At 40.7% G+C, this 24,591-nt stretch overlaps 1 protein-coding gene across 3 annotated transcripts; it reads left to right on the top strand.

Annotated features, from left to right (window-relative positions):
- The first annotated feature begins 724 nt into the window (after positions 1-724).
- LOC135080651 (ecdysteroid-phosphate phosphatase) lies at positions 725-22,962 on the top strand. 3 transcript variants are annotated; one of them, XM_063975340.1, is made up of 14 exons: positions 725-1,027; positions 1,275-1,515; positions 1,734-1,929; positions 2,354-2,443; positions 3,244-3,413; positions 11,824-11,962; positions 13,397-13,489; positions 15,512-15,685; positions 17,686-17,756; positions 19,002-19,165; positions 19,689-19,855; positions 20,507-20,645; positions 20,847-20,956; positions 21,212-22,962. In XM_063975340.1, the coding sequence occupies exons 1-14, from the start codon at positions 879-881 to the stop codon at positions 21,481-21,483; spliced, it is 2,175 nt and encodes a 724-aa protein (XP_063831410.1). In that variant the 5' UTR covers positions 725-878; the 3' UTR covers positions 21,484-22,962. The 3 variants fall into 3 exon arrangements, with proteins under 3 accessions (XP_063831410.1, XP_063831412.1, XP_063831411.1); XM_063975342.1 differs by lacking the exon at positions 2,354-2,443; XM_063975341.1 differs by lacking the exon at positions 2,354-2,443 and having other exon boundaries at positions 3,241-3,413.
- Positions 22,963-24,591: the final 1,629 nt, after the last annotated feature.

Below are 24,591 nucleotides of genomic sequence, written 5' to 3'. Positions count from 1 at the left end.
CTAATCTGCGCGACTTGTCACCCCCTGATGCTTGGCACCCGGGGCGGACCGCCCCCACCGCCCCCCCCTTACGCCGCTACTGCAAGTAACCGCACTTACTCATAACAATAAGACACACACTGATGCATGTATTCATGCACTTGACAAATTTATGTCTTGAAACGCTGGTAGGGTAAAAAAAATAACGAGATTTGACGATTTGTAAGAATTAATTTATATTAAAAAGGTAAATAAAGATGTTTTTGGTTTTGTATTTAACAAATTATCAGTTTTATCGGAATTAATTAATTTTAGAATCGAGTCGCACGATATCATTCGATGACTTTGCAAATGCAGTACGATGATACGATTGCTTTTACGTTGCGGCAATCACTAAAATTCGCTAAAATGACACTAATGACGTTTAAAAAGTGGCACGCTCGGCTTCATACAATTTTTGACACATGCTGCATCTATCCATATCTGTGATCGAAACCGTTCATGAAGCGCTTTAACTCCATACCACAAAACGGCATTTCGACCATCTGTCGATATTACAACTGACGTTTTGCCACTTGTCTACAAGATAGTCCTCGATTTGGTCTGACTAGTCTACTAGTTTAGTTCCAGCCCTAGTAATTGAGATTTGTAACAGCCCTAGTAATTGCGGGTTGAAGTAAGAGGGAGGGGAGGAGAGTACTTGTCAAGCTTGTCAATGTTAAAGTCACAGATTAGAGAGTATTGGTTAAAGTTTGAAATTTGAATTTGTCAAATTTGTCGGTCAAGTTCAGCATTTTTAATTTTAATTTTTTGTATGTAGGTGTTGTGAATTTTAACAGTAGGGTATTAAATATTTAAACTCGCCTTCTTGTGAAATATTTCTTTCAGTAGAATATTTTATGAGGCGGATTTGGAGCAGTGTTTATAACCAATTCTCGATAATGGCTAATTTACCACCACGAAAGATATCTTCTTCGAGTAAAAGTTCGAAGCAGGATACATCTCCACTCCAAATTCTTCTTCAAATGGGGTTTTCGCGGCACCGGGCGTAAGTATTACATTCTGGATATTTGACATTGTATACCTTCATGATTTTCGGTGTTGAACTTGTTTCATATTCCTTTAGCTGATTTTAAAGCCTTTTTAGTCTAATAGTCGTGATAATCTTAAATTATTAAACTCTTGTGACAAACTTGATTATGGACAAATCGAATCTATAGCTATTCAAAATCAAAAACAGACAAATATTTTTCCTACACAGAAAATTAATTTAAACACTTTTATTTATGTTTCAGCTTAAAAGCGCTAGCGGCAACGGGCAATCGAAGTGTCCAATTAGCATCAGACTGGCTCCTCACTCATGTAAATGACACACACATCGATGTGGATGAGCCCCGGGAATACATACTCTATGCTAGCCCTACGGGACCATTGCTGGCACAGTTACTAGAGTTTTGGGAAAAATCGAAAAATCTCACTGGATGGAACGGAGCACACAATAACCCACCACATATCACATTAGTGTCCTTTTTTAAGGTTAGTGTTTAGTGAAATAACTAAATAAAATTATTAAATAATTATTTTGATTCTACCATCGTGGTCTTCTGTTTTGAAACATATAAATCTAAAAAAAAAATTAAAAAAAAAATACTAAAAAGAATCAAAAAGTATTTCTCATTATATCTGGAGTAATAAAGTCTGTACTTGTTATCTATAGTCACCTAAATCCTACTATTACTTAGAATTTTGTGTAGGCACCCGATGAAACATCCCTGCAACTAGCTAAGGCAGTGAAGCATGTTGTTGAGACTGTCGGAGACCCACCCTCCTGCCCCCTCAAGCTGGAGCCCTACATTTCACACAATTTCATGGGCCTCTTTGTACCCGATGAGCATGCTGAATATCTCAAAAAAATGGCAGTTCAATATGTGAAACTGGTTTCATCTGCATGTATGTATTTATCATTTGTTATGAAAATCATGTTAAAACATTTGTAGGATATAATTTGTTCAATTTATCACATTGGAAAGAGGAAAGTTGGAAAGGGAACTACTGTCATCCACTGTGGATTATTATTTAAAACTTGCTTTTGTACCCTTTTACTGGTACATATAGAAAACAATTTTTTTGTGCAATTTCATCAATACAGTTCAAAATGAAGTACACACTCTCAAGCCATTCAGTTAGAGCTAAAATTCTTAATAATATGATACAATTTTAAAAAGAAACTTAACACGTAATAAAACTGTGTTTAATTTTAAAACATGTAAAGTAGTTTGTAAATTATTTAATAATCTGAAGTAGTGGTAAATATGCATGGTATTACTATAATAATTAGTTTATTTATTTACTTATAATATTGTATTTTAAACAGTGGGTGTATCGGTGGATACTTATGAACGTTTGGATGCATTGGGAACATGCTTTCCTTGGTGTGCCATGCCACAAGAGAAAACATATAAATGTAAGAGTAGTATCTAGTTAGTTTAACACATTTGTAAATAACTGTATTATCATTTCGTTTAATTTTCTATTTGTTATCAGCATGTTGTAGGCTTGAATGATGGTAGAAGATTGATGCGCATGACCATGACCTGTATTTTAAGGTAATTACTTATTTGCTATTTTGCATTTTGTGATGTCCTTGTTTGCTTTCTTAATTTTTTTGTTTGTTCTTTAATACTTGTTGACAATGTGTTAATTACATAATTTATAACTTATCAATTTGAAACTCCACATAATTTTCGATTTTACTTGATACTGTTGGTCTCATGATGTTGACTTCTTATAAATTATTGCGAGCGACCTCATGTTCCCGTCACCGTGAGACACCAGACTGCAACCTTTTTGTCGGTCGATAGTTTGGTCGGGCTGTTGATCAGTATCAGAGTAAATACAAATGAGTAGGTCATCTTCATAGAAACGTACCGAGCGCGGTTTGTATGTGAGCGAGCCAATACGTATGCGGCGCGCACGCACACACTGACAAAATTTAGCGTGGATTAGCGGGGTGTTGCGCTGAATTTTGTTAGTCCGGTGCGTTTCTATGAAGATGACCTACTCATTTGTATTTACTCTGTCAGTATGAAAAAGTATGGAAATGCGCACATTATTTTCCTCATACAAATTGGAAGTCGACCCAAATATCGGCCGACTAAAAGTCGGTAGTCTGCGGTGTGTCTAACTCCTTAAAAACTTACCCAGAGAGGCTGGCAATTACATATAAAAAAAATAAAGACGTCTAAAATAACTTATTTGAAGCAGCAATAAACCTGGAGCCGCACGTGAAATCGCTGCATATCTCGCTGGCCTACCGCTTCGACGAGGCGGCCTACGACGCGCTGCGGGCGCTAGTGGACGACCTACAGCCACTGGGCCCGGCCGGATGGCAGTTGCGGCTCTACTCCCGAGACCCGCGCTTCGCCAAGCACCAGGTACCACTGCACAGCCCGGCGACAGGTTTCCGTCCTACGCTTGTAAGGCGTATGTAGCGATGTCATTCGCCCCGCTGCAACGAGATGACTACGACGCGCTGCTCAGCACAGTCCGCCACAATCTGCCGTCCTACGCCTGCGAGGCGTATGTAGCGATGACACTCGCCTCGCTGCAATGAGGTGACTACGACGCGCTGCGTTCGCTGGTGGACGACCTACAGCCACTGGGCCCGGCCGGCTGGCAGCTGCGGCTCTACTCCCGGGACCCGCGCTTCGCCAAGCACCAGGTACCACTGCACAGCCCGGCGACAGGCTTCCGTCCTACGCCTGCGAGGCGTATGTAGCTACGACACGCCCCGCTGCGATGAGGCGGCTACGACGCGCTGCGGGCGTTAGTGGACGACCTACAGCCACTGGGCCCGGCCGGCTGGCAGCTGCGGCTCTACTCCCGGGACCCGCGCTTCGCCAAGCACCAGGTACCACTGCACAGCCCGGCGACAGGCTTCCGTCCTACGCCTGCGAGGCGTATGTAGCTACGACACGCCCCGCTGCAATGAGGTGACTACGACGCGGTGCGGGCGCTGTTGGGAGGCCTGCAGCCACTGTCCCGGCCGGCTGGCAGCTGCGGCTCTACTCCCGGGACCCGCGCTTCACCAAGCACCAGGTACCACTGCACAGCCCGCGACAATCTGCCGTGCTACGTCTGTGAAGCGTATGTAGCTACGACACTCGCCTCGCTGCAATGAGGTGACTACGCCGCGGTGCGGGCGCTGTTGGGAGACCTGCAGCCGCTGTCCCGGCCGGCTGGCAACTGCGGCTATACTCCCGGGACCCGCGCTTTGCCAAGCACCAGGTACCACTGCACAGCCCGCGACAATCTGCCGTCCTACGCCTGGGAGGCGTATCTAGCGACAACACTAACCCAGCTGCGACGAGGTGACTACAATGCGCTGTGGGCGCTAGTGGCGCGTATATCAGACTTCATATTCCGGAAAACCCTAGTGAACCGTAACGCTGTGTCCTGTTATTGTATATTGGATGGTTCAATTTGCTGAGCACCCAATAATTGATGACGACATTATTTTGCATCGGCGTTATTTATTGCGGCGAATTTTGCGAACTCCACCATTCCACTTGTCCTACTCGAGAGATCATCGCCTAGGCAACTAACGACACGGTAATACTATCTATACTCTTAGAAATCAGGAGTGGAATTCTTTAAAAAAAAACAAAACTTACAAACCGTTATTTATTAATTTTACTTAAAACAAAAATCACAATTTACACAACCAAAAATAACAATTTCCTTGATCAGAGAAACAGAATCAACTTATTTTACGTAACGTCTAGTATGCCTAACTATGAACTAAAACACTTCACCACCGATGTGCACGCTCCGAACGCTCGAAAAATAATGAGCGCGCGGCGGCTTGGCACTCCTTTTATAAGCGGTCAGGCGGGTAGTTCGATCGCCTATAGGGGCGATTGCTTATACGGCCTCTCCTGACATAGTGTCGTCCTCGACACGAGCTTCATGTGTGACGGTTCGGCGCCGTCTAGATGTTCCAGTCTTCGTCCAGTAGGGGCATTGATGGTCCGGGCAAGCCGCTGGGGCCAGCAACGTCAACAGCTTCGAGGTCTGGGTCTGCGTCCAAGGAAGGCATGGACAGACCAACCCCTGAAGGTGGCGTGCCGTCCAGTAGCGGCATTGATGGTCCGGGTAAGCCGCTGGGACCAGCAATGTCAGCAGCTTCGAGGTCTGGGTCTGCATCCAAGGAAGGCATGGGCAGACCAGCCCTCGAAGACGACGTGCTAGCCTGAGGCTCACTTTCTTCTAGGTTTTCGTCTGAAAGCGGGATTAGGTTAATAATAATCTAGTCTAGTCTAGATTTCACACATTCAGTCTAACACATCAATCTCTCATCATCTCTCAATCAATTCAAAATTCATCTATCACACATTCTTACACCTAATCACACATACATCACTCATTAAATAGTAACAGAGACGTCTCATAAAATGCATATCAAACCAATCCTAGGCCTTTACGGAACTTCAGTCAGATGACATCTGTAGCGTCGGTCGGTAAACCAACGCGCGGTGAACTGCTCTCATATGTTGCACTGCCTTGTGTGATGCAACATGTAGATACCTGAAACTGAATAGGTTGACGCCAAGGCGAAGTACGCCTGAAGTCTATTACGGAACGCCAAGGCTACGTGGCCTGAAGTTCCTCTAACGAACGCCAAGACAACGTGTCTGTAGTTCAACGAACGCCAAGACAACGTGTCTGTAGTTCAATGAACGCCAGGGCAATTTGCCCGAAGTTCAGCTATAGAACGCCAAGGCATCTCTGCCTGAAGTTCAGCTATAGAACGCCAAGGCATCTCTGCCTGAAGTTCAGCTATAGAACGACAAGGCATCTCTGCCTGAAGTTCAGCTATAGAACGCCAAGGCATCTGCCTGAAGTTGCCATAACGGACGCCAAGGCTACCAGCCTGAAGTCCTGAACAATGAACGCCAAGGCTTTCGTAAGCCTGAAGTTCAAGTAAAAAGAAAAACTCGTACATACCCTCGAAAAAGGCTGCACATGACTCCGGGCACCACTCGCCGCGCCAGGGCACCATGTACTGTGCCGCTGCTTGCGTGGTCTTCCCATAACTGCCACTGAGCAACTTGAGCTCGTACCGTCCATTCGGTAAAACCTTCATGACTCGATAAGGGCCTCGCATCCCCGGATCGAGTTTTCCTGTGGACTGGGAGTACTTGATGACGAACACCAGGTCATCGAGTTTAAACTGGCGAGGTGGGCGCCTAAGTCGGTTAGCATATTCGTCTTGTCGTTGTTTATTGACAGCCATCAGCTCGCTAGCCCGGCTCCGGCAAAGCTCACGCCACGCTTCTCTGTTAGGGTTGGTACCCTCAACAGCAACGTCACGAACCAGGTTTTGGATAAGTGGCGTGGTTCCATCGGTGCCAATCATCAAGTTTAAGGGTGAAGCCTGGGTAGTTTTCTGCTTGGTAATGTTGACAACCAATTGCAGCTTCCACAAGGTTTCGGACCAGGAGGAGGCTTTGTGGTTCACCTCAATCCGCAGCATGTTAAGAATGGTGCGGATGTATCGTTCCGCCTGACCGTTCGCGTGGTGCATTTCCGGTGTAATGTAGTGCAAATCACTCCCTAACTCAGTCATCCAGGTCACAAATTCTCCGGACTCAAACATTCGTCCCCTATCGGTAACAATCAACTTTGGGACTCCAAATAACGATACCGCTTGCATAAAAGCCCGTTTAAGCTCACCGACGTCTTGGCGGTAGATTGGGTATAACAGGCAAAATTTAGTGGAGGCATCCACTATAACCAAAATGAACTTGTACCCATTAGACACAGGGAGAGGACCCAAAGCGTCCACGTGAATCGTATGGAAAGGGGAATCGGGTTTTTCCCAAGACGTTATGCTCTGATTTGGGGATCTCGGTACTCGTTTCTTGGAGATGCACACTAAACAGTGCGCCACGTATTTGTTTACGAACTGTCGGAGTCCCGGGAACCAGAAATGTTTAAGGATCAAGTCGAGAGTTTTGTCGGCATTAATATGCCCGTGTTCGTCGTGAAATATTCTTAAAAGACTGAGCCTGTGCCCCTTGGGAATATAACATAGCAGACGAGCATCTTCGCCAACAGGAGAGTATTTGTAATACAAAAGGTCATTTTGCGTAACGTAACGTGTCGAGTCTAATTCGCCATCCCGCAACTGTTGTATCAACCCCTGTGTCTCATTATCCGCGGATTGTGCTATCTGGGCCCAATTACGCGGTCTTGAGACTTGGTTTGCTACAACAACTGAGGGGTTGCGGCTGAGGTAGTCGGCGTGTGGCATCATAATTCCCTTTCGATAATCGATTGAAAAATTAAAATCTTGGAGGTAAATCCACCAACGCGCGACACGTGGCAGCAAGTCCTTTTTGCGCTCGGTGGCCTTCAAGGCATTACAGTCGGTAATTACTTTAAACTTTAGACCCACGAGGTAGTGTCGGAAGTGCTGCAGTGCCTTGACGACCGCCAGCGTTTCTAACTCGTATGAGTGGTATTTACTCTCGGCACCTTGAGTTGCCTTACTGAAGTATGCTACCACGTGCTTGCTACCGTCGCTGTGTGTTTGTAACAGGACCGCGCCATACCCGACGCTGCTCGCGTCCGTATGGACTTCAGTTGGTAACTGAGGATCGAAGACTGCAAGGACAGGTTTGTTAGTAAGGATGGTAATCAACGTCTGACGGACATTTTCCTGATCTGGGCCCCACTTAAACTCGACATCTTTTTTGGTCAAACGGGCAACACATGCAGTTAGTGAGGCATAGTTTTTAATGTAACGACGGAAGTACCCTGCGAGCCCCAGAAACTGGCGTACTTGTCGTACGTTTTGAGGAACAGGCGAGTTCGCAAGGGCCTCGACCTTTCGTGGACTCGGCCTAACCTGACCCTGACTCACTACTCTCCCAAGATATTCGACCTCTGTTGCCAGAAACGTACACTTCCGCAGGTTTATGGAAAATCCAGCGGCAGTGAGCGTCTGCAGAACCTCTTTCAGAAGAGAAATACCCTCGGAGACGGTGGAGCTCATAATCAGTACGTCATCAACATAGACTAGCACTTGACCTGCCTCCACAAAGCGTTGCAAGGTCTTGTTGATGATGCGTTGATACACAATAGGTGAGTTCGTCAATCCGTAAGGCATTTTGACATATTCATAGTGCCCTTCCGGCGTAACGAACCCAGTGAGATGGATTGACTGCTCATTTATCGGTATCTGGTGAAAACCGGTGGCCATGTCTAGGCTGGTGAAGTATTTATAGTTCCCCAGCCGATCAATATGGTCATCGATCAGGGGTAGAGGATACCGATCCTTGAGCGTCAATCGATTCAATGCCCTGAAGTCAACGCACAGACGGTCCGAACCATCCTTTTTCTTTACGAGTATGATCGGACTCGCATACTCAGATTTGGATTCTCTGATGATTCCTTTGTCCAAGAGATCGTCAATTATTTGGCGAACTCGAAGCTTTTCATCGTAGGAAAGTTTATAAGGTCGGTAGACAACCGGCGCGGAGCTTGTCAATTTTATTTCCATCTCACCCGTATTGACCGTGGTGGTGGCGGTACCAGCGATGAAAAACTCCGAGAACTCTCTTATTACTCCCATTAAGGAGTCGTAATCGTTTCCCGTGAGCGGCGTGTTAACTTCGGGAGATGGTTGACTCTGAACCGCGTTAACTTGGACTGAGGAGTCGTCAGACCTTGCCAAAAACTGTCTGTCTTTCGTGCGAATATACACGATGCCGTCACGATTAAGTATATCCGTTCCTACAATTATGGGCGCGTTCATGCATGAAGAAGGAACTACGATTAAGTCTGCTTCGATTGAGACTTGACTAAACTCAAGAGTAACGGTCACGTACGAGTTAGCTATTATCTCCTTGTCACTGACACCTTTTAAAACGCAATGAGTAGGTTTGGGTTGGCAGGAAAGGTATCTCAACACGTCGGATGAAATTAGTGACACGTTAATTAACTCACTATCAATAATGGTATCCATGGGTATGCCATCGACCACAGCCACGACAACATCACTGGTACTTGAACATTTCAAATCGTTCTCCGCACAAAGGTTGACATTTCGTTCATTTCGTGGTTGAGAACGATTTTTGGCAAAACAACTGTCCTCGAGGTGACCTGACTTCTTACAAAAAGTACAAGTGATGCCGCCAGCAGCGGCCGAAGTGGAGGGCCTCTCCGTATTACGTTTCGCGTGACAGTGACGGCTGATATGACCCTTCCGGCCACATGTAAAGCACTTTTGCTCGTTTCGATTTAGAATAGGTTGGGATTGGCGCTTGCTTGACGTAGAAGCTTGAGCTTCAGGCCTAGTTCGAGTCGGTTTGGTGTAAATTGACAAAAACGATACTATTGTCTCAGGGTTCAAGTTAGCGTTTGCCGCGGCTGCTCTTATTTGGGGGTTATCAATACCACGAATCACTATCAAGGTCATAAGGTCATCACTTAAACCGTTAACTATCCGTAAACGCAATATCGTACGGCGCGCGTATTCTGCGTAAGTTACGTATCTATCCGACGTTGTATTCATCGCCTCAAACAGTATATTGGCGTAGTCCAATTTACGTGGACATAACGGCTTAAATTCGCGCTTAAAATGTGTCCAGGTGCGCTCAGTGGTGACCCACTCGTTTAACCAAATTTTTGCGTCACCCTTGAGGCACGATCCAACACGCGAAAGACACTCGTGATCGCTCCAACCATTAGTCTCCTGGGCACGATCAACCTCTTCGCACCACACATCTATGTTGTGAATAGAGGGATCAAAATTTGAAATAAAATAGTTTTGTTGAGATCGTACTGGTTGCAGCGATCTAAGAGCATCAACAAGAGCCTTGGTTGGGTCGGTCATGCTCGATTCTAATTGATTTACTTGTGGTGTCGAAGTATTTGGCAAACTGTTAGTTGTTCGTGTCTCATGGGTACGTACCTCAGGATCCGGTGTGCAGCACCTCGTCACATTTAATTGGGACGTATTCAACTCGCCCTCGACGGTATTGCTCGTGTTACGGGGATCACAACGCACTATCGTATCACTGGAGATGTCGGTAACGCGACTATTTTCGATTGAAGTTAAACGGTTCATTATTGAATTCAACGTGTTGTGAATCGAAACGTCCGTAACATTTTGCCTATTAGCGGAGCGGGACCTATCATCGCGACGATGACCACGACGTGACCGATCACGTCTTTCATCACGATCACGACTTTTACTGCGTGTCCTGGTACGACGCCGTGATCGTTGTTTTGGCGTTCTCAAACGACTGCGTGAGCGGTATCGCGACCTATCACTAGAGCGACTACGAGAACGGTGTCGCGATCTACGACTGGATCCGCCAGCCATAACCAAAACACACGAAAACTACACCCGTGCACTAGATTCTGTTCCTCTTTTCGTGGGCTTGAGGTTTTATTATCCCACTTCTGATCTTAGAAATCAGGAGTGGAATTCTTTAAAAAAAAACAAAACTTACAAACCGTTATTTATTAATTTTACTTAAAACAAAAATCACAATTTACACAACCAAAAATAACAATTTCCTTGATCAGAGAAACAGAATCAACTTATTTTACGTAACGTCTAGTATGCCTAACTATGAACTAAAACACTTCACCACCGATGTGCACGCTCCGAACGCTCGAAAAATAATGAGCGCGCGGCGGCTTGGCACTCCTTTTATAAGCGGTCAGGCGGGTAGTTCGATCGCCTATAGGGGCGATTGCTTATAATACAGTATTCCAACTCGACCATATTTTTGAAATAAATGTCAACAGCCGCGCGGAACGTCACGGTATGACAACATGCGATAGGGCTGCCCACCTACAGACCCTATTTTCATTACATCTGCCTACTAAGAATTTTTATCTAGTTTTGTGAATGTAATTTTTTATTTTATTTTGACAAACAAAATACTTTGTGAATGAAATAGGATAAAAATGCACGTTGTTTTGTGATTAGTAGATTTAATTAAAAAAATATATTGCGTTAAGATTTAGTAACAAATCTTATAAATTTGCGACCGTAAAATGTATGCGCCTCGACTGAAGCGTACAAAATGTTTGATTATTATACAGGGTGTTAGGTAAATGGGTTTACAAGCCGACACTAGCCCATGTTAACATGTGCATTTAAATGGTATGGTGATGTCAGAAAAATTATATCATCATTTTAATAATTTTAATTTTTATACCAATCTGATTTTATAAATTTTATTTTGTATGAAAAATATAAAATGATGATATCACTGACTACACCATACCATTTAATGTTAACATGGGCTAGTGTCGGCTTATAAAACCCATTTACCTAACACTCTGTATAAATAGGTGCTTGTAATTATTTTTATAAAAAAGAGCGCTTACTGTTTAAAAAACAACACATCTTCTGTTTATTACTGTGGCACATTCGCGACACCCCCGACTTTTGCATGTCGAGCGCATACCGAGATTTGAATTTCGAAGGAAAGCTCGCGTTTCGTCCGTTTATATGAAGTTACAATACTGTATGATAGTATTACCGTGCTAACGATATTATTCAAATATTCTACAACATGCGACGTATAGCCATACCTACATGTTTTAAATATTCATTCATTATCTGTCAATCTGGGAGAATAAATTTTAAAGAAATTCATAATATTTATTCTCCAAGGTTGACAGTACAGTCCTAGCCCCCTTAATAGGCCGCATCACATACCACTGCGAAGAGATAACCGACCTTGCCGTTTCATTATCAGTTACAAAAAAAATATTATCATGTTGTTTCGTGTAAGTGATCGATATGTTTGTTGGCAGGTGCACAAAGTGACCCAAGGCTACGCTCCGCAGGCCAGCGATGAACTTGAACTGGTGCTCGGCGACTACATCTACGTGGACGATAAGGAGCTGGAGGCGTCGAGCGACGGCTGGGTGCACGGCACGTCGTGGCTCACAGGTGACGCCGCGGTGTACTCGCGCCTTTATCTTATCACTCGCTGCCAGTTCGCAACTATGACTCGAGCCATAAACTGTTTGCGTTTGTTGAACTTAAAAATCGGAGGTTAGTGCCGGATGTTTTGAGAGCTCATCTCTGTCAATACTATGTGTGTCGTTGTTACTATTCAAAGTTATTCAGTGCGGCGTTTAACGCGGTAGGTCGCATGCATGATATCGGAATATGATGTAACTGTGTTTATTAATAGCGTTCGGTTGTTACCGTTCCACGTTCTGAAATTGCAATGTTTGTTTACCTTCGCGACATGAAGCTTTCGCTTACGTTATGATTACCGTTTTAACTAAAGTGTGACTCAAATTACGTTAAAAATGGCAAAATAAACGATTTCACTTTAAATGTGTTTACTATGTTAATATGTATTATGTGACGCTTCAAGAAACCTTTGATCTCTCATTCTATCGCCGAGTTGGCTACATTTTTAATTTTAAATAGTGGCGGCAATGCATAGCGTATTTCAAATGAAGCCTCATAAGTACACCCATTCACAATCCCTGCTGTACGTAATATGTTATCTTGGGGCACAGCACGGATGTGCCGCCACTAAATCGAGCGAAATATCTACAATGCCATTATCACCCTTTTCGGTAAGCATTTCGGCTCCTTCAGTACCTCTCCTCCTGTATTGAAAACTTCAATTAAAACTTTATTTTCATCACGAGTTTAGCGGGCTAGTTAGATTCAAGCCTTTGAATTTTAAGTCTTGGCAGGGGAAAATAGGACAACGATCAAAGTCAAAGATTTTTATTCTGTACTTAGGCACAGTAATAATATATACCGTGACTTAGGCCCTTTCCAGGGCGCTTAAACACGCCCCAAATAGCTTGCCCTACCACCACTTCGTTTGTATCATTATGTTTATATCTTTATCGTCTGTTGTCGTTGATTGTAAAACCCGGTCTACAATAATATCAGGGTTCGAAAATATCCGATATTTATGATATTTATCAGATATATATCTGATATACATCTGATATATATCATAAGGATATTTTCGAACCCTGAATAATATCGTGTCAGATGCTGTTGCTTACAACCATTGTTAACTTTGAATATGTTTTACTCTATTTATTGCAAAAGTGTAGTGCTGACTTTTGAAGGCAAAGTTGTAAAAATATGTAATAGGTACTAAAATTTTATGTTGCTTGGATATTAGTCACTATGAGTTTATACACGTGTCTCCCAAAGCCGCTATTTATGACTAATGCTGTATGTATCCTAATTACTCTAGTTTTTATCGAGTCATGCTCCATGCTAAGGCCACGCAGTTTCTTTCTCGGGTCCCGGCCGTTCCGTCTGATAATACGATATCGTAATCTCAACCGCTCGCATTGTTTATGTAGGAAATCATTCGTGCTAATCTTTGTTAATTTTCAGGCGTCACCGGCTGCCTCCCCGCAGTGTATACGCAGCGCGTGGCGGAGTCGGACGCCTGGACGCTGCACCGCGCGATCTCGCTAGGAAACCAAGGTAAAAAACTGGCCTACCTGCGTTTTTTTACATTCCTTTGTTTATGATCTACACAAAAACATGCTTGGGATAGCCGAGGCGAATGAAAACCGTTCGTTTCTATTTAGAAATAGAAGACAAAGCTATGTTTTAGAATGTGTATGTGTTGAAGTGTAAGAATCATTAGGTATACCTATTTTTTTCAGTGCTAAAAATTACAACATGAAAAAACTATTCTAAAATTATTGTCACGTTTTTTTGTGTTTTTACTGTCTCATTTAAATGAACCGGTAATTCTCTAGGTATTTTAAAAGTAAGTGCTATACGGAAACGAGTAACAGCGTCTACCTATTTCCTAAAATAAAGAATATCATAGCATTGTTCGAAGTTTCTATTCCAACTTGCTTTGGAGTTCTGTAGCTTTATTGCATCCAGAAGGGTGATACCGAGCTAAGCGAGATGGATAAAGGGATCGCGCGCGCACAGTATAAAAGCTATTATATATCTGTCTCTTTTGCACATCCTGTTAGCATCCCCCGAATATAAGGGAGGCTTAGTGTGCGCCATCTTTGTTCAAAAGTTGTTGGGGCGACTGTTGTGTTTTTTTTATAGGGACGCTATAAATTTTGAGTTTCAATTGGAATACGCGGTGCTTCTGGTAAGTCATATAGTCCAATATTAAATAATGAAGTGCGTTGGATGTCTCTTCTGCGTGAAACTATAGGTTTAACTGTCTCTGTTTGAATAGCTGGTATTGCAGTATATTAATCAAGTTCAATTGCAAACGGTTATTAGCCAATATTAATTTTGACTCATATATCGGGTCTTTAAAGAATATACTAATGAGCCACCCAATTTAAAATAATTATTTATATTCTTTGATGTTGAAACAATTGACTGTTGTTAAGCATTTGTAAGGGTTGCGCAGAAGCATTTCCGATCAGAAATAACTACGGGTACTAAGTATACCTACTTACTTAGTTAGCAGTTTACAATATGTATAATGTTAAATTAAATTGCAACAGTCAATTTAGCTTGCTGGTTCATCGTTTCGTTATAGTTTGTCAGTCTGACAGGCGTTTGATTTCCGTAACTCGAGTTACAAAGATCTATACACAAATGTTTAAAAGTTAGTCATTTTGTCTTCCTACATAAGACATGAAAAACAGTATATTCGAAGTTAATTAACAAGTTCTCCAGAAAGTATATAACATAGTTATTTTATATTTTATATAGTTAATAGTTGCATAATGTTCCTATTAATTCTGTAATAGGAATATTTCAGGTTGAATTGAGGTTGAGGTGGGAGAGAATTTTACCGAATAAAAATTACAATCATATTGTATTCAGTTGGGAAAAGACTTACTCAGTTTTATTTTGTCCGCCCGACGGCTGTTGTTATGTACACATTTGACTGCACAATGAATAATATGGCCATGTCTGAAAATGTTTTTTTAATTGTATTATGTCCGTTTACACGTAGTATGCGAATAAGTTAAAGAGGGCGTTGGTCCCGTGATTTCGCCGAATATTTTACACGGCAAACAATCACAAAAAGCAATAAAAATGTGTGTAAGTTTAGTTTAAACATTAAACTGTACTTTGCGCAATGTAATGTAAGATTGAATCATAGATTTTTTGGGCGTCGCGTTGTAAAGTTTCCTTAAAATTACAATATGAAAAATGATTGGTAGAATATGTGTATTGCACTATACATATTGAAACTGTGTATTTCAAATGAATTTCGTTAATGTGTGAAATCATTAAATATAAATGTCTATGTCCAAACTTTAATATTTATCTTGTATCTCTCTCTACTTAAACATAGATGTACTTTAAAAGTTTGTTGTTAAATAATGTTAAGATGTGTCCTAATTTTGAAATTACCAAATTGTGATGATTTCTATTTCAATCGAACTAGAGATTGCACGTTCGAACTACGTACACATCACTAATATTTTTATACCAAATCATTTTAGACGTTGTAATTAAAAGTAATCATGTTAAATGTATCGTGGCTTATATTAATATTGGTTACGACAGGCACAGATAGCAAATCCGAATCTGATTCGAACACGGACGGCGAGATGTCATATCCGCACGAGGACGCCGCCATGCTCGGCCACGAGAAGTCTGAGGAGTTCTACAAGGACTGGGGCAAGTACTGGGAGACTGTCCAGCTCACCAAGACCGAGGGCATCCTGAACGTGACGCACGGTGAGTCAATGATAGACTTTCTCTTGTTCTTTCATTATGGGGCCTACTACTGAGACAAGGCTCAATTTTTATCGACAACATGGACGGCGAGATGTCATATCCGCACGAAGACGCCGCCATGCTCGGCCACGAGAAATCAGAAGAGTGAGGGCATCCTGAACGTCACGCACGGTGAGTCAATGATAGACTTTCTCTTGTTCTTTTTTCGTGGAGGTTGTAACAACTGTGGTACTAGCCCTGATGGTAGCCCATACCACGTATGGTGCAATTGGACCGACAACTTAACGTTCCTTCCGAAGCACGCGATCATATTTCCTATAAGACAATCACTTGACTTATGGTCCTATGTCCCCTATATGGGGCAGAGGGCGTCCACAACAGTCCTCCATCTCGTTCGGTCTTGAGCTTCTCGCTTGATCTCGCTCCAGGTCATAGACAATCAACAGTGTCCTTATTTTTAGCTTGCTTTGGCGAGTGTGTAACTGAGAACAAACCCAAACCTGGAAATCGTACTCAGGACCGAGAGGTACAAAATTGGGGAAGATACGCCAATGCGTACTATAAGTTTTAGATGGACTAGCCTAGTTTACTATTATGATTGTCCGATAAGCCGATTCCGTGCTTCAGAGGGTGCGTTAGGCCGTGGTTTTCTTATCGGCCAATTAGGATGATTCAGGCCTCTAATCTAACCAAACTGGAAACTACCACAGAGTGGTTTATTTATACCTTCTAGATGTGTACCCCTTCTAGAATCGGAAAAAGTGGAGCGGGGTAGACAAGTGCATTGTAAATAGGGTTTCTGCTCGAGCTTTCTCGAACTCGAGAAAACTCGAGAAATTTGGCTTCATTCGAGACGAGAAAAAAATAACCGGAGCTCGAGAATTCTCGAGTTTCGATTTTGAAGCTTTAATATTCTTGAAAGCCTATTTTCTTAGACAAAAGTAAGTTTTTAATAATTTAATAGGTCAACGTTGCTTTTAGACTGGCTTAGTCTTTCCTTTTTTAACTGATTTGATTTGCAAGTAATGATCTCAATCGAAACTAAGTAATAATGTTCACCAACGAGTATGATATATTTATTATGTATGTTTAACTCTGACTGATTTAAAGACTGAAAAATTTGTTAACTAGACAGTTACCTTACCTAACAGACGTTAGGTTAGGTACTCGTGCCTCCTCGTAAAGTTTATATCTGTGAGAAATTTAAAAATTTATTAAAAAGTTTTTTTTTTGTTCATAAAAAAAAACTATTTATCGCAATTTTGCTATTTGGACTTGTGTTCTTTAGAAAACAAGTGATTCAATTGTAGCTCCAGATTTTTATTGTTATTTATCCTTAAAGTACACGCGACTTTATGACTTTTGATATCATTATTAGTAAAAATTAATTATGAAAGAAGATTTTATTTTTTGTCCTTTTTTTTACCAAAATAAGTGGTACTAAATTATAATATTGATTGTTGTACATGTTTTTATTAAATTTCAACCGATTTCAACAGTTTTCATTAAAAGACTCGAGACCCGAGAAAACTCGAGACTTTGGCCTCGAGAATTCTCGAAACTCGAGAAAAAAAATAAGTCGAGAAATCAGAAACCCTAATTGTAAACAATCAGATTTCCTGGTTTTTCGCTCCGCCTTGGGGAAAACGGGGCCTTAAACACTAGACCACGAAAGTGCTGGATTTTTTTGGTAATAATCACTCAATGGTAAACACAGCATTCTGCAATGCAGAATCTGCATACATCGACCTGCGTCATAGTACCTACTGTTTCACGATTACATAAAAATATCAGAAGTTGATAAAAATCATTTTTTTTAGTTTTGTAATAATATTCTTGAATATGATTATTGTAAAAAATCAAATTAGAGAACAGGCAGGATATTTTAGATGTACAATTTGTGTCTAGAAACTCAATAATTCAAGCTGACTTAAGTCGAATAGGACAAGAAAAATATTTAAATGTACATTACAATAAATTATGCGTAAAATGTGTTACAGGTAGTGGAGTTGACTGGAAAGATCAACCGTCACCTGAAAAAAGCGAAGTGGAAATGGCGACTAATGCCAAGGTTAGTAGTCCCATCAATTCAATTGTTTCCTGTCTACACAGATTTAACCCTTACAGGTAGTTACATAACGTTCTTTTTACGCTGTATTATTAGTATTGATTGTTGGAGTTATTATTGCCTCTCACAGTAAAACATGAAAGAAATGCCCTGTCATTTCAGCTAAGAGTTATCTCAAATTTGACTTAGAAAGTAGAGTTTAATCGCTATCGCTAATCTCAGGAACTACGAATTACTGGTCCGATTCGAAAAATTATTCTTTTTGTGATGGATTGCCCATTTATCCAGGAAGGCATTATAATTTATAACGTCTCCCTACAGCCAATAGAGGCGAAGCAGTAAAGAAAAATGTTGATAAAACGGGAAATATTACTCAAACTATTTTCACGCGTAAGATGTTTCGGGCACAGCTAGTCCGATAGGTATATTAACCTTGAGCATTTCTATGATTTGAGGATAAAATGTCATTGCACGATAAAATGCTGATTTATAATAATCTCTTTAGCTGACAGGTAGGTACTTGTCTTCCGATCTCACCTTGTACTTGAACTTGTCCAAGATTGTATTATTCGCTTATCTTAAAAAGATAACGTTTATTTAAATCCTTTATCCATTGCTATGTAAATATAGCGAAGGTATTGTAAGGATAGTATGTAGCAATGTATGTGTTTTGAAAAACTGTAACAATACATTTCCTTATGTACGCAACATGTAGATAAACGAGATTAGAATTTTCATGCGACGAATACGAATCGAATATTTTTATTTTTCCTGTTTCTCTTATTTACTTTTTCTTAATAATGAGTTCCTTGATGCGTTTGATACGTTATACAAGGTTTCCAACCCCGAGATTACTTAATCTCACTCGATTATTTCTAAACTATACACGATATCAAAAAACGGTATCAAATATGTTATGAAATAAAACTAGATCTATCCAAAAATTCAATCTCTCCAGCTTCCATACATTTTGTACAGATATCAAAAATGCGTTTCTTCCTTTTAAAAATCAGCTAGTTATTATAGGCTTAAATAAATGACTTGTCCTCCTTTTCAATATAAAAAGCGAGAGTCGGAGTTGTTGCAATTCACGAAGGCGAGTGAGCTTTACATGTGTGGTGGCCCGCTACTGTTAGTTTTTCAAAAGCTTTGATAGACATTACACTATCAACAAGTAAAGCTCAATCGCCTTCGTGAGTTGCAAGAACTATAATAATAATAAGCTGGAATATATCTTTTGTATCGTAGGAAGGCGGCAAACAGTCGGAAGAGGACGGCAAACGCTGGGTGTTCGCGATGCGTCACGGAGAGCGCGTGGACCTCACGTACGGCCACTGGGTGCAGTTCTGCTTCGACGACAAAGGGAAGTACGTCAGGAAAGACCTCAACATGCCGCTCAGCTTGGGCGAGAGGTGAGTGTAATTCATATTCATTCTGCCGTTTCAGTTTATATTTCTTTCATTTGTCAGTTTTGTACTTTTGTGTGGTGGACGAAGTGTTCTCTAAAATTACACATAATACATCAAACATCATCAAAACATCGTTTAATCTGAGTTTGATGAAACTCACCGTGACGCGCATTTTTAAACGTCACTGATTATGTTAAAATCTCACTTTGACACACGATGTGCGACATTATCTTTCGGATATTGTTCCATGTCATTGTTCAGCAATATATTTGACACTGTTGACTTTTTTTATTTGCGCCGTAGACTAAAAGTAACTTAAAAGCAAAGTTTAAGGCAAAGAAAAACATTATTTACGCCAGCAGCGTTTCTAATACAATGATGATAGGTAGTAAGTTTTTAAAGCTTTTCAAATTTTGTGTCAAAATCAAATACTTTAATTTTCGTCGTGGTAACATCGCGGATCGCTTGTAAAAATTTAAAGATGTATCGCTACTTTTACTGACTGTATTTATAAATCTTCTAACAGGGTGGGCGGGGCCGAGTCTTATGCGAAGGACACGCCGCTAACTCGCGTGGGCCGCTTCCAGGCGCAACTGGTGGGAGAAGCTATGCGCCTGGCTGGAATCTCAGTCAAGCACGTGTACGCCTCCGCTGCGCTGCGCTGCGTCGAGACCGCCGATGAGTTCTTGAAAGGTTCGTGTTCAATAACTCCAGTTGGTAGTGTTAATATCTCCCAATGAGGGCTATCGTTTTAGCGCTCACCAGTTAGCGCCACTGTAGAGTAAGGTCCTGTCACTTGCTAGTAGCGACAGTGGCACCAACTGGTGAGCGCTAAAGTGGTAGGAGGACTATCGCATTTGCACTTATCAAGATGGCGCCACACATCAGTCACTCATTCATACTTATTCATTCGTTCCTTTTTGACATTCATTCTATTGGAGAGAATCGGACGGATTGCACGTTGTAGTCTATAACCTCCACCCCAAAATTGTTTTACAATTAATTAACGTGTGTCCAATGTGTCAATATACGCAATTTGAAAGTTACCAAGTGTTTTCATGAACATTTGTTTTTAGAGTAAGGTCCTGTCAATCGCCAGGGGTGCCAACTGTTAAGTATAAAAACGATAGCCCTCATTGGGCGGGGCGGAGTTTTACGCTAAGGACAAGCCGCTAACGCGCGTCGGGCGCTTCCAGGATGATTCCTTTTGATGACATAATATTAATTCTTACCGTTATTTTAAAAGCATCTCATGACAAAAAAATATGATCACGCCGATGGTCGATGCGGTAGAAGTAGCATTTCTCTCTCTCTCTCACTACTATACTAATTGTTTGGTTGCAGGTTTGCAAGCTGATCCATCTGTCAAGATAAGGGTGGAGCCAGGTCTGTTTGAGTTCAAGCTGTGGCATATGGCCAAGGGGCTGGCGCCATTCATGACGCCGCAAGAGCTTCTCAAGGCGGGATATAACGTCGATGTGGAGTGAGTTTCATTTTAACTTTATGTAGGTACTATCGGCAACAGTGTTTGCCCATTGCCGGTCATGTCGTTTCGTTCTATCGCAAAGAATCACCATTTTGTTGAGACGGAAATGGATAGTTAACGTGTACTTCGAAATAACGTCCTATTTTGATGTCGTGTCTCTTAAATATTTGTGACTAATCAATGATAATATGCTTTCAGTTATAAACCGTACATAAATATGGATGTGGATACTACGGAGACCCTCGAAGAGTTTTACGGAAGGAACGAGAAAGTGATGCATTTAGCTGTCAATGACACAGCTGCTGAAGGTTTGTTCAGCTATTTTATTTACAAAATAAAATTGTGTAGTTATTTCGAGCTCCCGTGCACACGGTTACAGTGCAATTACAGTAAGAAAACAACAGTTCATTGGTTAGAGATGAATTCGATTTAACGTTCAGCAGTATGGTTAATATTCCAAAAATTCAACACTATAAAACGCCGCAGTGTTTAGCTTGATGTGGTCATCTGTAATAACATGACTCAATTAAGATATTGACCATTGTCTATTGACTTATCCTCAGGCGGGAACGTGATATTCGTGGGCCACGCGTCGACCCTAGACATGGCAGCGTTCGCTATGCAGCGCAAAGAGCGCATCGCTACGGTAGGAGAATCGAACGAGCCGAGCTACCAGATCGGCAAGCATCTGCTGCGGGTTCCGTACTGTGCGTTGGCAGCGATCCGCGGAGCCCCCTGGCGTCTGGTGGCGCCGCCCGTGCCGCCATGCATCAACTCCAGCTCGGGACGTTTTGATTGGAAGATACTGCAGGAACAGCCACAATCATTACCTTAGACACCACACCACTGCCAACTGATTTTGAACCATAAAACATGACTATATGGCTCGAAATAATATAATAACGGTATCGCCATTAAAGCCAGGCTAGCGAGTTCAATTTTTAACTGTAAACCACGATTTTAAGGATCAAAATTATTAAATAAATCGCCATTTTAGCCAAATCAGTGAGTGCAATTATGTTAAAAAATAACAAAATGGTATTGCCACTGCTTATTTAAACCTCCTAGTGGGACTGTCCCGAGTATAAAACTCAACGCGTTACATTTTGCGTGACAGAACACATTTAGGCGACGCGAAACTTGCTAACTTTCGAAACCTTATGATTCATATTTTCAATGCCGTTGTGACTTGTGTGTTATTAACATAGATATGCAGTTATTCATGTTAGGTTCAGTTATAAAATAAATAGAGAAATTGAAATAATTTAGGCAGGAAACAATACTTACGACAAATGATTTTCAATGTTATTATTAAAAGGGTGTATAGAACCTGAAAGTGTTGTGAAACTGTGGGAACATGAAATAACTCTTAAATGTTTAGATTCATAGTTCCTGTTGCTAAAATAGTTTTATAGTATAATAATTGTATCTGAATATCGTTGTCATAAATGCAGGCATTGTAGTTTGTGCCATGTTCCAAAATAGTAAAAAAAATGTCTTCCCATCTTTTTCATGAGAATTTACGTCATCAAAATGGCACTAGAGGCTTGATTTATTGATTTTTGGTGCTTAAGGCATATACGTTCGTCGCTCATGGTACATATTGACATCAACACTGTGTTTTACGGTAATTATAATAGTTAACGCCCTGTGTTGTGGGTGTATATGGGTAAAAATATAGATTACGCGGTATGTCGAACATGGTATTGATTAAATGTTTTTTATTTTATTATACGGGTACATTATATGCCATTTATTTCTTCTAATAATCACGGTACTTTTCTTTGTATACTGAAGTATTACTAGATACTGTTCCCTAAAAATAAATACCTATTTCTTTATAGATGTAAAACTAAAAATATTTTATTGCCCTACTGCTGAAAGCTTGGCAATGACAGGCTATGAATAAAATAATAGCAAAATATAAAAGGATTTGAGTTACTATACATAAACATATCCATTAGTACTAATATTAATACTGTGATACTAAGTGAGTCTTCATAGATTGTATTAAATAAAATGATGAATAAATAAGTATAGATAAATAATTTTAATAAGTGCATAAGTTGTAACAAAAGGTACATTAGTTTTTCTTTCAGAAGGAACTACAGTCGTAGTATATCAAAACTCATTTCAGTACTTATAAATGAAAGCAATTTGTACTTCTTTATCTTTTAAGTGGCTTTGTGAGTTAGGTTTTGTGTTGTCAAGATTTTTAGCATGTGTAATATTATTTTTATTATATGCCTGAACGTGAAGGATGGGTGATTATTGTATTTATTTGATAAAATAAAATCGAGATCATTTTGCTAAATTTGTTGTTTTTCTGTAGTAATTTTAACCCCACCAAATGGTTTCGCGTTAGACAAACAAAATATTGTTCTAATAGGAGTTCAGCCCTTTTTTAGCTGTTGTACGGAACACTATTTATTTTGTACTAGCTTTCCGCCCGCGGCTTCGCCTGCGTGGAATTTTGTCTGTCACAGAAAAACAATATCGCGCGCGTACCTATTTGCTCACCGTTTAGACCTACCCTGGACTACGACAAACATTTTAAAACCAAAATCAGCTCAATCGGCCCAGCCGTTCTCGAGTTTTATTCAGACTAACGAACATCAATTCATTTTTACTTATACAGGGTGTTTCTTGTAAGGTGTCAAGCCGAAGGCAGGTGATAGGTGAGGACTAGACCTATCGATTTCACCCCCATGTATGTTCTACGATTTTTCATAGTTTAGAAGTTATCGTTAATTTTGTGATTTTTTCAAATTGTATGACCCAGTAGGCTTTAAATTTTTTTATCTTTTTTTTGGGTCGACTTTTCTCAGATTTCTTTTTTTTGACAGATTCCCTATTAATTGCAGATTTTTGAAAAAAATAATCAACTTCCTATCTTTGATGCAAGATACAAAATTTTTGCTAGAAACATAAAAAATATGCTTTTAGCGGAACATTTTAAAATTTTCAACTTAAAAGTTAAAAAAAAAAAAGAAATTCCATAGGTCCAAAATAATTTTAAAAACTGCGCAGTTTTCTGAACTTTCATAATAACACAAAAAAACATGTACTTAATAGGCCATTATTTTCTGTAATCGCTCCACTCAAGTGGCAAGTTGGAGATTCCGTTACATGTTTTTGACTTTCTTAGGACTAAGTAATGTTTGCAATCCCTTAAGTTTACGTTATTTAGAACACATTTAGAGACAACTAGCTGACCCGGCGAACTTCGTACCGCCTTAGCGTAGAGATTTTCTTTATATTTTTTTCCGTAAAAACCTTGTACAGAGTATTAGAAAACTACAAAAAAAAATCAGCCAAATCGGTCAAGCCGTTTTCATGTTATGTCGTGACAACGGAAAACGGGTTTCATTTTTATATATATAGATCTGAAAAGAACATTTTTTATCCACAACGAGGAAGCTCTTGCCCTTCATCTGGTATCAAAAAAAAAATCAAAAAAATACCATAGGGAATATGAAAATAATATTGATGAACTGCGGACAAAGCTGACTGAAGCACAAAACCAAATTAGAATGAAGAAGAAGGTTTTTTGCGTCGTTGTCGAATGTGCATTCAGGTCAACGGCGGACATTTTGAACATTTACTTTAAATTAAATCATTACACCCATTTTTGCTCTCTCTCTCTCTCACACACACACACAAACACACACACACACACACACACAAACTCTTTCCCTTTCTCTCACACTCTAATATGTAAGTATATCGAATTTAATCGTAAAGTAACAACCTCCACTGTGGTCTAGTGGTAAGGCCACCTATTTAGGACAGCCAATTCCTCTGTGGTTTAGGATTCCGAGTGAAGCTCGCTGATCATCCATCAGTTTCCATCAGGTCAGATGAAGGGCAAGAGATTCCTCGTTGTGGATAAAAAAATGTTCTGTTCAGTTATTGTCTTTAAATGTGTTCTACGTAACGTAAA

The sequence above is a fragment of the Ostrinia nubilalis genome, chromosome 18, assembly GCF_963855985.1.
Source record: "Ostrinia nubilalis chromosome 18, ilOstNubi1.1, whole genome shotgun sequence".
In the NCBI taxonomy this organism is placed as follows: domain Eukaryota; kingdom Metazoa; phylum Arthropoda; class Insecta; order Lepidoptera; family Crambidae; genus Ostrinia; species Ostrinia nubilalis.
Note: the sequence above shows the minus strand (reverse complement) of the source record. Positions and strands in the feature narration are given on the sequence as shown.

Coding starts and splice junctions, on each gene's coding strand:
- LOC135080651 (XM_063975340.1), top strand. CDS start 879: ATGAGGCGGATTTGGAGCAGTGTTTATAACCAATTCTCGATAATGGCT. Junction 2,444..3,243: donor ACAAGAGAAAACATATAAAT/GTAAGAGTAGTA, acceptor TATTTGAAGCAG/CAATAAACCTGGAGCCGCAC. Junction 11,963..13,396: donor CGGCACGTCGTGGCTCACAG/GTGACGCCGCGG, acceptor GTTAATTTTCAG/GCGTCACCGGCTGCCTCCCC.